This window comes from Penicillium oxalicum, chromosome III (assembly GCF_001723175.1).
Source record: "Penicillium oxalicum strain HP7-1 chromosome III, whole genome shotgun sequence".
Lineage (NCBI taxonomy): Eukaryota > Fungi > Ascomycota > Eurotiomycetes > Eurotiales > Aspergillaceae > Penicillium > Penicillium oxalicum.
In genome coordinates this window covers 1,072,737-1,087,165 of record NC_064652.1, presented here as the reverse complement: position 1 = coordinate 1,087,165, position 14,429 = coordinate 1,072,737, and the positions used below count along the sequence as shown (strand labels likewise).

The following is a 14,429-nucleotide window of genomic DNA, read 5'->3' as shown; positions in this document are numbered from 1 at the left end:
GTCTCATCCCACATCGGAGCTTTCTAGTGGATCCACTTCCCGCTCTCCACCAGTCCTTCCCTCCATCCCGGAGCCCTACCTTCGTGTGCCCGGGAAAGGAAGCTAGACCACGTCGTGGATTCCCTAAGTTGGGTGAGGACCGGGGAAGAGAGTGGCAAATGACTGGGAATTCACTGCCCAAATGAGATGCATTAACAGTGCAGTAGTCGAACTCGTCATGTTACAGCTCTCAATTCAAATCGAAAGGACCCAACCCCTGTTTGTGGTGCGAACAACCAGTGTTTTCCAAACAACGGACTATGACCGAAGAGTTAGGTTATCACATGTACCGGTTCATTGAGCCCGAGTTGACTCAATTGCCAGAGATTTTAATGGCCGACGCTCACAGGGACACAGAAGTCAAAAAGTCTCACACGCCTTGGACTACGGTTCAGCTGGAGTTTGCGTATTCAACACTCGTCCTTTACTGCTCCGGATATCCGAAGCTGAGGACCAACATCATGCTCACAGAAATTGCGTATGATGTACGCCGCTTCATTCTCGACCAAGGAAGGTCAGATGTCTCGCATCTTACCTGTCTCGGACAGAGAGGCTTTAGCATTGCTCGCTTTTCATTTGTGAGGTTTCCCCACACCACAAATGACCCACGTCCCACGTATGAGACCAATCTTGTCTATTTTAAGGCTCTCGGACGTCTATAGCCTTTTAGGTCTATCGTGATGGTCTGAGTCATGACGGTCAAGGCTACAAAGTCATCGATCAGGGTAAAAAGAACTCAGAATGGCCTGCCACGATAGCACAACCCCTGTTATCATCGGACGATCTCACTGGTCATTCCTTTCGGATGACGCATGACCCCTAGACATGCACCGCCAACTATTCTTTGGGCCTCATGAAATATTCTAGCCCCCGGTTGACCAACCCCGATCGCCGCTGTACGATGGTGAAAGGAATCTGTCCTTGATTCGGCTCGAAGCGACGTATGGATACGTGCCTGCACCAGCGCTGCAATCCCAAAAACCTGCCCAAAAATTGCTATGATTCTTCATTCTCCATTTCAGTGTTCAAGGAAATAATCACTCGGTATTCTTGACAACAAGGCTCAAGCGGGCTCATGCATCACAAGAGATATCTGCCACCACACTTTTTTCGATGAATTGTTGCGACACCCCAATTCTGAAGTCTGGTTGAGAGAATGCAATTTGAGTTACGGTGTACACTTTTTGGACACTGTTGTGGAGACCATAAGGTCAAGCCATCTCACTGCTCTGCATGCAGTTCATACGCCTTGATCAGTCACCAGGAAAGGACCTCGGACCCAGCCGACTCAGGCCGTCCTGGTCCGCAATTTGGGCCCTGCAGCTAGACCCAGCTCGATTGAAGGCTACGGCAATAACGCAGGTCAGTACGGACGGCGGAAGAGTACTGTAGTTGATTGCTATCCTAAGCTTTGACTCTCGTTACTTCTGGAAATCTTCCAAGCATCTCGACGAAGATGAGAGGTGGGTCCACCAAGGCAATTTCCTGCCGGTGCCCACGCCCAAATCGACTGTCTCTCGATTCCTAAGTGAATAAGAGACCAGGCGGAGTAATGATCTCACCAAGGACGGAAGACGCCCCCTCCTCCGCAAAAGGGAAAAAGAGAAAATTGAAAAATGCGAAATGCGAAATGCGAAATATGACCGCCTCGCACATATGCGCAGACCCTGGTGTGCTGATCGGCCGACAATTATGAGAATTGTGGTTCAACCCAATCTGTGGAGGCTGGTCTATGCCGAGCCTTCTAGCCACGAGTTGGGTATAAATTCACCATTCCTCGTCAGCTCATTCTGCGTGACTGTTCTGATTTCGAAAGTAATCGTTTCTAGGAACTCTCTCGCTACGGTTCCTTCTGTCGTTCGTTTTCCGAGGCTTGTCTTCACGACTTTCCTCATTAGGAAATAATTCAATCGTTCAACTTAAAACTTGAATCCTAGCAAGGCCCTCGCTTCTAGCTGCTAGACACGATGCGCGGCATTTCCATCCTCTTGCTGGTCGCGGCCAGTCTGGCCTCGGGCGATGTCTTGTCCCGGGACCTAGATGGCAACGTCGGACTTACCGTTCGAGGTGACAATCACCCTGGTTTTGAAGGCTCAGGTGGTCCTGGTGGTCCTGGTGGTCCAGAAACTACTCCATGCGAGACCACCACAACTGCTCCCTCGCCAACATCGACTCCATGTGAGACCACCACAACTGCTCCCTCGCCAACATCGACCCCATGTGAGACCACCACAACTGCTCCCTCGCCAACATCGACCCCATGTGAGACCACCACAACTGCTCCCTCGCCAACATCGACCCCATGTGAGACCACCACAACTGCTCCCTCGCCAACATCGACCCCATGTGAGACCACCACAACTGCTCCCTCGCCAACATCGACCCCATGTGAGACCACCACAACTGCTCCCTCGCCAACATCGACCCCATGTGAGACCACCACAACTGCTCCCTCGCCAACATCGACTCCATGCGAGACCACCACAACTACCACTCAGCCCAGCTCGCACCCGCACACCTCTCCCACTTCTACTCCTTGCGAGACTACCACTACCACTCCTACCACTCCTACCCAGCCTAGTTCGCACCCGCACACCTCTCCCACTTCCACTCCTTGCGAGACTACTACTACCACTCCTACTACCACTCCTACTACCACTCCTACCCAGCCTAGTTCGCACCCGCACACCTCTCCCACTTCCACTCCTTGCGAGACTACTACTACCACTCCTACTACTCCTACTACTACTCCTACTACCACTCCTACTACCACTCCTACTACCACTCCTACTACCACTCCTACTACTCCTACTACCACTCCTACTACCACTCCTACCCAGCCTAGTTCGCACCCGCACACCTCTCCCACTTCCACTCCTTGCGAGACTACTACTACCACTCCTACTACCACTCCTACTACCACTCCTACTACCACTCCTACTACCACTCCTACTACCACTCCTACTACCACTCCTACTACCACTCCTACCCAGCCTAGTTCGCACCCGCACACCTCGCCCACTTCTACTCCTTGCGAGACTACCACCACTCCTCGTGGCTCGCAGCCAGTAACTCACACTACGTCAACGGCCACCACTCCCTGCGAGACGGAGACAACCACTCCTCATGGCTCGCAGCCAGTGACCCACACCACGTCTGTGGCCACCACTACCCCTTACGAAACAACGACAACTCCTGGTGCTCCCCTTACCACCACAATGACCACAGTCTATACTACCACAACTTGTCCTGGTATTTCCCCGTAATTTCCTATTAAGGCTGCAAGCAAAAACTAAAATATTTCAGTGACCTGGACTACTGTCGTCACCGGCTCATCCACAATCACGCACCCTGTGACTGCTACAAGCACTCTCACTATCACCTCGGTTGTTACCTGCAGTGGTGGCTGCCCTCAACCTACTACGGTTCCCGCAACTACAGTTGTTGTACCCCCTCCCGTCACGACGACCATGACTACAGTATACACCACAACCACTTGCCCTGGTATGTACAAATAACGAAAGGTTAATTTTAACTCATACCTAACAATCTTCCAGTGACCTGGAGCACCATCGTCACCGGCTCGTCCACCATCACCAGGCCGGTAACTGCTACAAGCACTCTCACTATCACCTCGGTTGTTACCTGCAGTGGTGGCTGCCCTCAGCCTACTACGGTTCCCGCAACTACAGTTGTTGTACCCCCTCCCGTCACGACGACCATGACTACAGTATACACCACAACCACTTGCCCTGGTATGTACAAATAACAAAAGATTAATTTTAACTCGTACCTAACAATCTTCCAGTGACCTGGAGCACCATCGTCACCGGCTCGTCCACCATCACCAGGCCGGTAACTGCTACCAGCACTCTCACTGTCACGTCCGTGATTACTTGCAGCGAAGGATGCCCTCGTCCCACCTCGGCGATGGAGACCACCACTGTCGCACCTCCCCCCATCGTGGTGTCCTCAACTAGCGAGCCAGCTCCTACTCAACCAGTTGCCACTGAGACTGTCCCTGTTGGGGTATCGCCTGTTCAGTCTTCAGCGGCTGCCCCGACTACCACTAGCATTGCCGAGACGACCACACCTGTGGCCCCTCCTGCCTCGAGCCCTACTTTTAATGCTGCCTCCTCCCAGTTCCAGCGCTCCTTGGGTGGACTCATTCCTGCTCTCGCTATGGTATTCGCACTGGTTTGAAAGCCATTTGAACTCATTTCAGGCAGCTCAGCAAAGTGATATTCCCTCATTCGGCGTCCTCACCCCCATACACATGGGCTCCTGATTGGTTGCGTAGAAAAGCAAACTGGGCAGCAGAAAAGAAAACCACAAAAAGCCGGCAAAAAAATCCTATTCTCGACAGCTCTGAGTCTGCTGTGGCACACTCCTCAGGACACCTTACTCTAATGCGTGTCACCTGCGCTTTGCCAGGCGGCACTTTATGAAGTCTTACGACCGACGGACGTTCCTTATATCTTAATCAATGTGCGCCCTAGTTAATGAACAAGTGAATTTGTCAATCAACGAGAGAGAGAATTGTTTCCCTTCTAGCATATGAGTTGACGATATGTACAGATAGGATTAGAAGGCCCATTGAGATTTTTGGAATACTTATTTTAGATTTTGATTTATGAATTGTTTGGTGGAATCGGAGTTGGATTTATTTTCCTAGCATGCTGGGTGCATATTACGTAGTGGACGAGTGGATACTACGTACGTAGAGTCAAGGCTGTTCCCCTGCCTACTGTAGTTAAGGCAAGCCAGGAAGCACTGGAGGATTCCAGTTGGGAGGCCCACTATGCGCCGCCAAGGCGCAGCCTTGAGACCTTACGTAATGAAGCAAAAGGTGCAAACACTGGACCTCTTATCGCAATCGGCCCCGTGGCCTTAGAGACATCTCGTCCTTTCTATTGACAAGTGGCCACAGCACTTTCTGCCGTGCAAATGGCTTAAAATAGAAGCATTCCGTCTAATACTTCCCACCCTCATTTTGCAGACTGCTCGGAAGCTACGCGATATCGTTTCCTGCCGCCGAGTTGAGGAGGCACAAGACGAAACCTTGCCTAGAAACATTTTGGCGCGGCAGCGGATTCGGCATCAACATTTGTATTGAACTTTATGTACACACACTGCCACATCTAGGTATGTATCACCCGGTCATTATGTCAATTTTCACAGGTGGCCAGATACTCATTGTGGATTACCAGTGTGCAGGCTGAAGATTAAATATGGTTTCCACGAGTCGCGGGCGACTATTTTCGTCGCCAGTTCTATCAATCGTTGTCCTTCCTTTCCTGATATTGCTCGCCTCGTTCACGAGCCCTGTATCAGCAGCCGGCTCGGCAGTTCTTGGAGTTGATGTTGGAACCGAATATTTCAAGGCCACGCTGGTAAAGCCAGGGATACCGCTCGAGATTGTTCTAAGCAAAGACTCAAAACGCAAGGAATCCGCCGCGATCGCATTCAAGCCAACGAGAGATAGCAGTGCACCTTTCCCCGAACGATTCTACGGTGGTAACGCTCTAGCCCTGGCGGCTCGGTTCCCAGACGATGTGTACATCAACCTGAAAACTCTCTTGGGCGTTTCCTTCGAGGACGGAAACAATGAGGCCGTCAAGGGCTATTGGAGCCGGTATCCCGCTTTGAACCTTGAGGCAGCCCCCGGTGACCGAGGATCGGTCGCGTTGCGGAGTCATCGCCTGGGTGAAGAGCAAAAGAAGACGGCGTTCCTCGTCGAGGAAATCTTGGCAATGCAATTGAAGGAGGTCAAGTCCAACGCTGATGCGCTTGCTGGCAAGGGCTCCGATGTTCGCGACGTCGTCATCACGTATCCTGCTTTCTACACCGCGGAGGAAAAGAGAAGTCTTACCCTCGCTGCGGAATTGGCCGGCCTGAAGGTCCAGGCTCTGATCAGTGATGGTCTCGCCGTAGGATTAAATTACGCCACTACCCGAAAGTTCCCTAGTGTGTCAGACGGCGAGAAACCTGAGTACCACATCGTTTTTGACATGGGTGCTGGTTCAACTACTGCTAGCGTTCTGCGCTTCCAGAGCCGCAAAATCAAGGACGTTGGAAAGTTGAACAAGACCGTGCAAGAAATTCATGTGCTTGGAAGTGGCTGGGACAAGACCTTGGGTGGTGACTCATTGAACGATTTGATCGTCAACGATATGGTCAAGAAGTTGGCGGATCACCAAAAGCTCAAGGACAAAGCTACTCCCGAACAAATCAAATCGCACGGAAAGACCATGGCCCGGCTCTGGAAGGATGCCGAAAAGGTTCGACAGGTGCTGAGCGCCAATGGTGATACCTCTACGAGCTTCGAGGGTCTTTACGATGATGAAGTGAATTTCAAATATAAGCTCACTCGAGCCGCATTTGAAGAGCTCGCTGCTGAGCATATTGCTCGTGTTGGCGGTCCTCTTGAACAAGCCCTCTCAGCCGCAGGCTTGACGCTGAGCGACATCGACTCAGTGGTTCTTCACGGAGGGGCTATTCGGACGCCCTTTGTTCAAAAGGAGCTGGAGAAGGTCTGTGGATCTTCTAGCAAGCTGCGCACCAACGTCAACGCCGATGAGGCTGCGGTCTTTGGTGCAGCCTTCAAGGGTGCGGCCCTCAGTCCCAGCTTCCGAGTGAAGGAGATTCGAGCCAGCGACGCGGCTAGCTATCCCATCGTTCTGAAGTGGCAAATGGATGGGAAAGAGCGCAGCCAGAAGCTATTCACCGCCGTCTCCCAGGTCGGTCCGGAAAAGCAAGTGACTGTGAAAAACCTGGAAGATTTTGAATTGAGCTTCTACCAGCAAGTGGGTGAGCAGAGTTTGCCTGTTCTCAGTGTGCAGACTCAAAACTTGACGGCATCAGTGAACAAGCTGAAGGACTCCTTTGGCTGCACCACCGCCAACATTACCACCAAGTTCAACATTCGGTTGAACCCTGTTAATGGTCTCCCCGAAGTGACCGGCGGGAATGTGAGCTGCGACGTCGAGGTTGAGAAGAAGGGCAGCGTCGTCGAGGATGTCAAAGGTTTCTTCGGTCTTGGTTCCAAGAAAGGCGAGCAAGAGCCGCTCGCGGACGGTGAGCCCAGCGAATCTATCACCCTCGAACCTGAGGCCGAATCATCGACCACAACCTCCGCCGGCTCTTCCTCAACCACGACTGCCAAGGAAGCCGCAAAACAAACCACCCAAGTCAAGCTTGAAATTATTCCTATCAACTTGGTCTCGAGTCAGCTAGGAACTCGGGCTCCTTCAGTTGTGGAGATGGCTCGCATCAAGGGTCGCCTGGCCGCGTTTGATGCTTCCGACCGAGACCGTGTTCTTCGCGAAGAGGCTCTCAACGAACTCGAGTCTTTTATCTACAAAAGCCGTGATCTTGTTGACAATGAGGACTTCCTCCATGTGATGAAGGAAGATCAAGTGGCCGTCTTGCAGGACAAAGTTGCCAAGGCAAGCGACTGGCTGTATGAGGACAGCGACAATGCCAAGACGGCTGATTTCCAGTCGAAGCTGAAGGATCTCAAGGCCATCGTCAATCCTGCCCTGAAACGCATGAAGGAAAACTCCACGCGCCCTGCTCGAGTCCAGCTGCTCCAGGACATGCTGAAAAATGCCGAATCCATGAAGCAAATGATCGAGAATCAGATTGCGGCTGACGAGCAGTCATACTCGTCCTCGCTCTCTGCAACCAGTACCACTACCACCGAGGGAACGGAGACTAGCTCTGAAGCAACTCCGTCCCCCTCCAATGCCGAGGACCTTCTCGATGAGCTTGACGACGACTTGAACTCGTCCGCGGCGTCTTCCTCGTCTTCTTCGACCGCTTCGAAGACCTCTACCAAGTCCTCGGCCACCGCTCAACCCACCGGACCCAAGTACACTCTCTTCACTCCGATGGACATGATCGCTCTGAACTCCATTTACGAGTCAACCAAGCCTTGGCTTGAGACTCAGCTTGAGACGCAGGAGAAGTTGACCGACTCGGACGACCCCGTACTCACAGTCGCAGAGATCGATTCTCGCTTGCGGGAATTTGAGCGCGTGCTGAACCGCATGTACGATCGCATGACGGCTGCTGCGGGTCGCGAGGCCAAGAAAGACAAGAAGGAGAATGGTCAACAAAAGAAGAAGAAGGCGTCTAACGAAAAGGCTAAGAACAAGGAGAAGACCAAGGAAGAGAAGAAGCAGAAGAAGCAGCAGAAGGCTAAGGACGAGGCTAAGGATGAGCTGTGATCTACCAGCTCGACCCTTTTGATCGTCTTTCTTTCCCACTTGTGGCTTTTAGGTGCCGCATCTCATGTCTACATTGTACTTCTCTCTCACCCCCCCCCCCCCCTTTTTTTTTACCTTTTCTTGTTCTCAAGCCAGGCACAAAACAGACGACTTTCCCTTCTTGAGATTTTGCCATCCGCATTCGTGTACGACCTATTCAAATTATTGTTGCTAGAGACAGCGAAAAGAATTTACATCTTAGAGTTTACAGTGAAGCGATATCGATTTCCATTTCCATGTCATGTTCGTTCTGATTTTTGACTTGCTCACTACAGTCAGGATGTCGTCCACCGGTGTGTGTGGGTTTTGACTTCAGGCAGCACGCTTGTGTAAGAGTGAGTAGCGGGTAGTGAGTTTGTGTCCCTGGCGGCTCCTGGGTCCTTACTGGCACGACATTAGCTCCACCTGCAGGGGGCACTGTGACGGCCAACGCCCGTCGCGGTTGAGGGCAGCATGGGCATCGGCAGTTGAAGGGCACGTCCATTCCCGATCCTTGTGGTCTTCGAGGGACTGGACAAAAGGAGCAGAGAGTCAGCTTTGTTCTGAACTCGTCGAATCTCGAGAAATAACACTTGAAGCCATCGAATGAACCTCCTGGGGATCAGTGTCAGTTTCGGAATTATCATTCTTCAACAATCAAAATCACTGTAATGATCACCGACAAGGTGTCGACATACTGATCGGTTGTCACTCCTGCTGTAGTGCAGGATGGGCATGGTACCTTAGTAGTAGTGGTAAGTACCTGGGTACTAACCTCCGACCTATCAGTGGCCCACGTAAGCATAGTGTGCCATGGTCACCCACGTGACCTGAACCGGCGGATCACCGGATCCCCGCACGTTGTGGTGTTGTCTTCCCCACCTTTCCCCCCCCCCCCCCCCCGTTGCCTCTTGGGCGTGGGCCCTCGTGTGAATTGATGGAAATGACCGCCAAATGACCAGACACGCAATGGACGTCGCAGAGCGTGTGCGTCATCATTTCTGTGCCGTTGGTGCCATTTCAACTCGGGTTCTCTGGACTGTGAAACTGGATCGTGGAGTGCACAATCGTCCACTGCGTTCAATGCATAAACTCTCTCGTAACGGGCAAGTGGTCCACACTCGGCTGCTTCGAGGTGTTTGATTCTCAGGGCCCAGTTCCATCCCATCAATCATTCAGAGAGAGTCGGCAAGAGAAGATATCGTAGCTGGCCTTATGATGCCTACTTTTACTACAGGATACTGAGTATCGTATACGGGAGATTATCCTATGGCAGTATGTATAATGGTATCCTTGCGTAGTACTACTTACTACACATCACGCAGCACTCCATTTACAGGAGGATAAATGACGGAATGCTCGGCAACAAGAACCAGTGATCGGACCTTTGGAAGGGGCCGGATGTCGAGAGTCACTTCACTGTTGGACTTCAACCGGGTGATCGGCAGAGCAGCCCATCGTGGATCAACTGATTGGATTTCCAGCGGTGGACACTAGGCTCTTCCTTCTTCACCCACCGATGGCCCACGAAGGGGGACTGGGGGAAGAGAATGCTTTGGCTCCCCCGGTCTTCGGTGTCGTGGCGAGCTCCACTAGGCGTTTCTTCCGAGCAGAACCCCCGGTAGTTGGAGAGAGGCTCGACATGCCGATATCTGGGCTATATCTGGTCCCCAACGAGCAACTTATTCTCTGCAAGTTGCGATCAGTCTTGGTCCGTCACTTACTCTTCCACCACGATTAAACTACGAAAAAGAAAAAACATCAAACACCAGAGCTCCCCCAAAAGCAAAAGAGCAAAATAGAAAAGCCACGAGGAATCTTCCGATCAAACCAAGAAATATTGCAGACGCACTATATCAAGATGCATGGTTTGACGGACCATCTTCTTCAGCTCCTTGTACAGCACTGGATCTCTGTGACATGCATCAGTCTGACTGTCTGGCTGCTCAAGAATCGATATCACAATGGTCTGAACAAGTATCCCGGTCCGCTCGTCGCATCGGTCACAGATTGGTGGCGGTTCATCGATGTTTATGGCCGTAGACCCGAGGTGACCCATCGGGCGTTGCATCGCAAGTATGGCGACGTTGTGCGCCTCGGACCAAACGTGCTGTCTTTCTCCAGCCCTCGGGCGCTCAAGTCCATCTACGGACTGAACAAGGGGTTCATCAAGGTACGAACAGACCTACTCTCATCAAGAATAGTGCTTGCACTTGAAAAAGGAACACACTCAGTGCACTGCTGACAAGATGAGAATAGTCGGACTTCTACGTGGTTCAACAATCCGTCGCCGGAGGTCATCGTCTGCCGTCCCTGTTCAGCTCGACGGACAACGATTTCCACGCACGGTTCCGTCGTTGTGTGAACTCGGCCTTTGCCATGTCCGCTCTGGTGCAGTACGAGCCTTTTGTAGACAATACCACCAAGCTCTTCCTGGAACGGACAAGAGAGTTGTTCGTCAACAACTCGGCCGGGTGCAATTTTACCGAGTGGCTGCAATTTTACGCCTTTGATGTCATTGGTGAAATCACGTACAGCAAACGGCACGGTTTCATTGAAAAAAACGAGGATATCGATGGAATCGTGGCCTATCTCGCCCGACAGTTCCTCTACGTTGCACCGGTATGTTTTCCTCTCTTTCTCCCGTCATTTCACTGGTTTATTTTGATTGACGGGATTTGAATCCTCTCCAACAGATTGGTCAATTGCCCTTTTTGGACCGCCTGCTTCAAAAGAATCCCATCTACCTGAAGCTGGCGCAAAAGGGCTACTTCGACGTCACCTTCCCCGTCGCCCGATTTGCCAGTGATCGCATGGCTGAGAGACTGCCCGAGCTGGCCAAAGGAGTTTCGGCCACCGAATTGGGCGTCAAATCTCCAGATCTCCTGTCCAAGTTCCTCGCCGCTCACGAAGCGCACCCAGAGTTTATGAATGAAAGTCTCGTCCGAACCATGGCCGTCAGCATGGCCTTTGCCGGCTCCGAGACCACCGCCATCAGTCTCTCGGCTGTCTTTTACTTCCTGTTGAAAACGCCCTACGCCCTGGAACGTCTCCGGCAAGAAATCGACGATGCCGCACGCGAAGGTGCCTTTTCCGACTCCGAAACCGGCCTGGTTACCTGGCACGAGAGTCAGCGTCTGACATACTTGGATGCCTGTATCAAAGAAGCTTTCCGACTGCATCCCGCCGCGGGTCTTCCTCTGGAACGTATTGTTCCAAAACAAGGAGCCGAGATCGATGGCCACTTTGTGCCCGGCGGCACCATTGTCGGTTGTTCGGCTTGGTTGATTCACATGGACAAAGAGACCTTTGGCGACGATGTTGAATCTTACCGTCCCGAGCGATGGTTACCCGACGAGACGCGCTGTCAAACCGAAAGTGGACAGGAGGCAGAACTGCGTCGGATCAAGGAGATGAACGGCACCATGTTCCAATTCGGAATGGGCAGTCGAACCTGCATTGGGAAAAATATTAGCTTGCTTGAGATTTACAAGCTTGTACCCAGCATGTTACGACGCTTTGATGTGAGTTGTTTTCTCTCTTCTTTTTCTACTTCTTCTTCTTCCCCTGAATCATTTAACTAATTTCACACTCTTCCTCCAAACAGATTCAATTCCAAGATCCTTCCCAGGAATGGCAGCTCATCAACGCATGGTTTGTCAAACAACAAAATTTCACCACCACCTTTAAGCTCAGAGATATTGTGACCCCCGAGGGCGGAGTTGTGACTACAGTTTGATTAGCTGCTGGGTACCTCGGTTGAACTTTCAGGTCCTTTGCGATTTTCTCTCTCCCCCCCCCCTTTTCTATCTTGTACTTCCTTGATTGATCTGGTGCAAGCGATTTGATTTAAGTGATCTGTTACTGGTGCCGTCGGAAGAACTTTCCCCCTTTTATATGTCATTTGATATGATTTTTTCAACGAGATGATTACCTTTGTTTTCAATACTATTATTACCATGTCCCTTTTTTTTCTACAAAGCGTCGGGTCCATCTAGGTACTTGCTCTTTTCATGTCGTTCCAGTCGCATAGGTCTCTTGGGGGCTTCTTTTCAATATCATTATTTGGATTGTGATCGGCACCTGTGCGAGATATCCGCTCAATGACATGGTGTGTCCTGTACGCGCTCCGTCGAGCGTCTGCGCGAGCCTGAAAGTGGTATTCTGAGAAGAGAAAGAGAAAGCAGCGCAGCGAAAGGTCTCTATTCACTTAATAAGTGACTCGCGGCGTCTATCATCACTCGCTTGCGGCAATTGGCTTTTTTTGAAGATAAAATACATGAAGCGATGTACATCAAGGGAGCGAAATGGGTATAAAAAGCATGAGCAAGCAGAGCCAAGACATATTCTTGGATGTGCGAGAGGGAAAGAAAAAGGTAAAAAAAAGGAAGAGATAATACAGTCCCAAGGAGACAAAAAGAAAACGGTTCAAGAGCAAGACATACTCGATGCCGAGAGCAAGACGATTGGAATGAATCCCGTCATCGATCGGTCAGAAAAGTCGCTGCGGGGCTCACAAAAAAGAAAAACTGGAAAGAGACCGAGAATCCGCGGGAGAGAAGCCAAGCTAGGCAAGCTTTAAGCAAAGTCCATGCGCATGTACTCCGAGTCGACTTCCTCTCGTTGACGCAGGAACGAGGCTTCTTCAAAATCATCCCCATCCATGTTCGATGAGGTTGAGCCGGGGTGTGTCGACAATCGGCCTCGTGGGGATAGGATGGCACGCCCAGGCCAGCTTGAGATTGGTGGATCGTCGAGCGAGTGGTCGTCCTCGAATACCAAGGCTCGCTTCTGAGCGTTGGCAACACCCGGACAAGAGTCAGTCGATGAGATGGATTCTTGGCTGCTGGGCGGCAAGGAGAAGGCATCGCCGTCATCGGTCATGACGGAGTACGGGTCGTGCGTGGCTTTTGACAGTCCCGAGAACGGCGCGAGTTCGGCACGGCGAGGCGTATGAGCATAGGCATCAGTGTGGGTGTGAGAATGAGTGAGAGTGCGGGTGTGGTTCGGGGGAAGAGATGACAGAGCGACACGGGGCTCAGTAGGAGTGACGATTTCTTGGGCCTTTTCGGCTTTCATCGAGCGCTGTGTCTTGTATCCTTCCGCCATCGCTTTGCGAACCCGCCACCCTACGTCGAAGAGATTCTTTTGTACTGTTTCCGGGAGGACCGGCGTGGGAGAGAACGTCGTTGCGGAATAGTTGTTGTGGGTGACGGCCAGACCGTCTACCGACTCTGACTCCGACTCTGCCAGAGTTGTAGCGAAGAAGTTGGTGATTGGCGGCTGGAAACGGCGTCTTTTGGACAGAGTGCTGTTGGCGACAGTCCCGGTCGGGTTCTTCACCGATTGTCCCATGATGGATGAGAGAATGGAGATGGTCTCAACGATTGGGGGAGAGAGGAGTCGTGTCGAGCAAAGTGCGAGGACTCAGGACTGAGGGTGAAATATCGTGAATGAGGTGAGATCAGTCCTCAAGCGCCTGTGGAGTGAGGGGCTTGGAGGCAAGAGGGGCCAAGTGGAATTCAGTGTGGGGGGGAAAGGGTTGCGAGGGGAAACGAGACGAGTGACGACGTTGAGGTTGATGCAAACTTCTCAAAAGTGATGCACAGACGGGCAGAATGAAGGCGGGCGGACACGCGACGCGGCACGCGCCGAGTGGAGGTCAGGTACACATCGGCGCATCGCCACGTACCGCCGAGTTGGTACCATACCTTACGAGCCCTTTTGGGAAACGTTAGGGTTTAGGGTGAGTCGTGCAATGACGTTAAGTTCTGTCTCTCTCAAAGAGGAAGTCTCGGAATGTTCAGACGCCCACGCCCACGGTGTAAGTCAGGCTCAGGGAGTAGTCAGGTAGGACAACCGTGTCATGGCTGAGCCCTGGACTCTGGTAAATAAAGACTCTTTTCAGCACTTTAGATAGGCATTAGTCGCAACCCGAACACCAATACAATTTGGCCCGGTGCCGACGAGAATATATATGCACTGCGCAGCGCGAAGTCAACATCCAAATGGAGTGTAATTGATCAATCATCATTCGTCTGACGGGACCTATAGCTAGTACTCAGGAGGTAGTTTTCCAGATTCGCTCAAGCAGATAACCTAAGGTTGTTGATTCCTACCTAGGTAGAGCCTGGTCCATCC

At 51.8% G+C, this 14,429-nt stretch overlaps 5 protein-coding genes across 5 annotated transcripts; 3 read left to right on the top strand and 2 right to left on the bottom strand.

The window, feature by feature from the left end:
* Window positions 1-2,006: 2,006 nt before the first annotated feature.
* On the top strand, window positions 2,007-4,242 carry POX_c03864 (uncharacterized protein; the record flags this gene model as incomplete). The annotated part of the gene is made up of 4 exons (XM_050112751.1): window positions 2,007-3,291; window positions 3,346-3,543; window positions 3,597-3,794; window positions 3,848-4,242. 4 exons carry the CDS (start codon window positions 2,007-2,009, stop codon window positions 4,240-4,242), a joined length of 2,076 nt encoding a protein of 691 aa, XP_049970307.1.
* Window positions 4,243-5,270: 1,028 nt separating this feature from the next.
* POX_c03863 (uncharacterized protein) lies at window positions 5,271-8,270 on the top strand (the record flags this gene model as incomplete). The annotated part of the gene is made up of 1 exon (XM_050112750.1): window positions 5,271-8,270. One exon carries the CDS (start codon window positions 5,271-5,273, stop codon window positions 8,268-8,270), a length of 3,000 nt encoding a protein of 999 aa, XP_049970306.1.
* A 1,328-nt stretch (window positions 8,271-9,598) lies between these two features.
* POX_c03862 (uncharacterized protein) lies at window positions 9,599-9,932 on the bottom strand (the record flags this gene model as incomplete). The annotated part of the gene is made up of 2 exons (XM_050112749.1): window positions 9,599-9,756; window positions 9,806-9,932. 2 exons carry the CDS (start codon window positions 9,930-9,932, stop codon window positions 9,599-9,601), a joined length of 285 nt encoding a protein of 94 aa, XP_049970305.1.
* A 217-nt stretch (window positions 9,933-10,149) lies between these two features.
* POX_c03861 (uncharacterized protein) lies at window positions 10,150-12,027 on the top strand (the record flags this gene model as incomplete). Its single annotated transcript, XM_050112748.1, has 4 exons — window positions 10,150-10,461; window positions 10,548-10,910; window positions 10,985-11,812; window positions 11,896-12,027. The coding sequence occupies 4 exons, from the start codon at window positions 10,150-10,152 to the stop codon at window positions 12,025-12,027; spliced, it is 1,635 nt and encodes a 544-aa protein (XP_049970304.1).
* An 839-nt stretch (window positions 12,028-12,866) lies between these two features.
* POX_c03860 (uncharacterized protein) lies at window positions 12,867-13,643 on the bottom strand (the record flags this gene model as incomplete). The annotated part of the gene is made up of 1 exon (XM_050112747.1): window positions 12,867-13,643. The coding sequence occupies one exon, from the start codon at window positions 13,641-13,643 to the stop codon at window positions 12,867-12,869; it is 777 nt and encodes a 258-aa protein (XP_049970303.1).
* Between the last annotated feature and the right edge of the window lie 786 nt (window positions 13,644-14,429).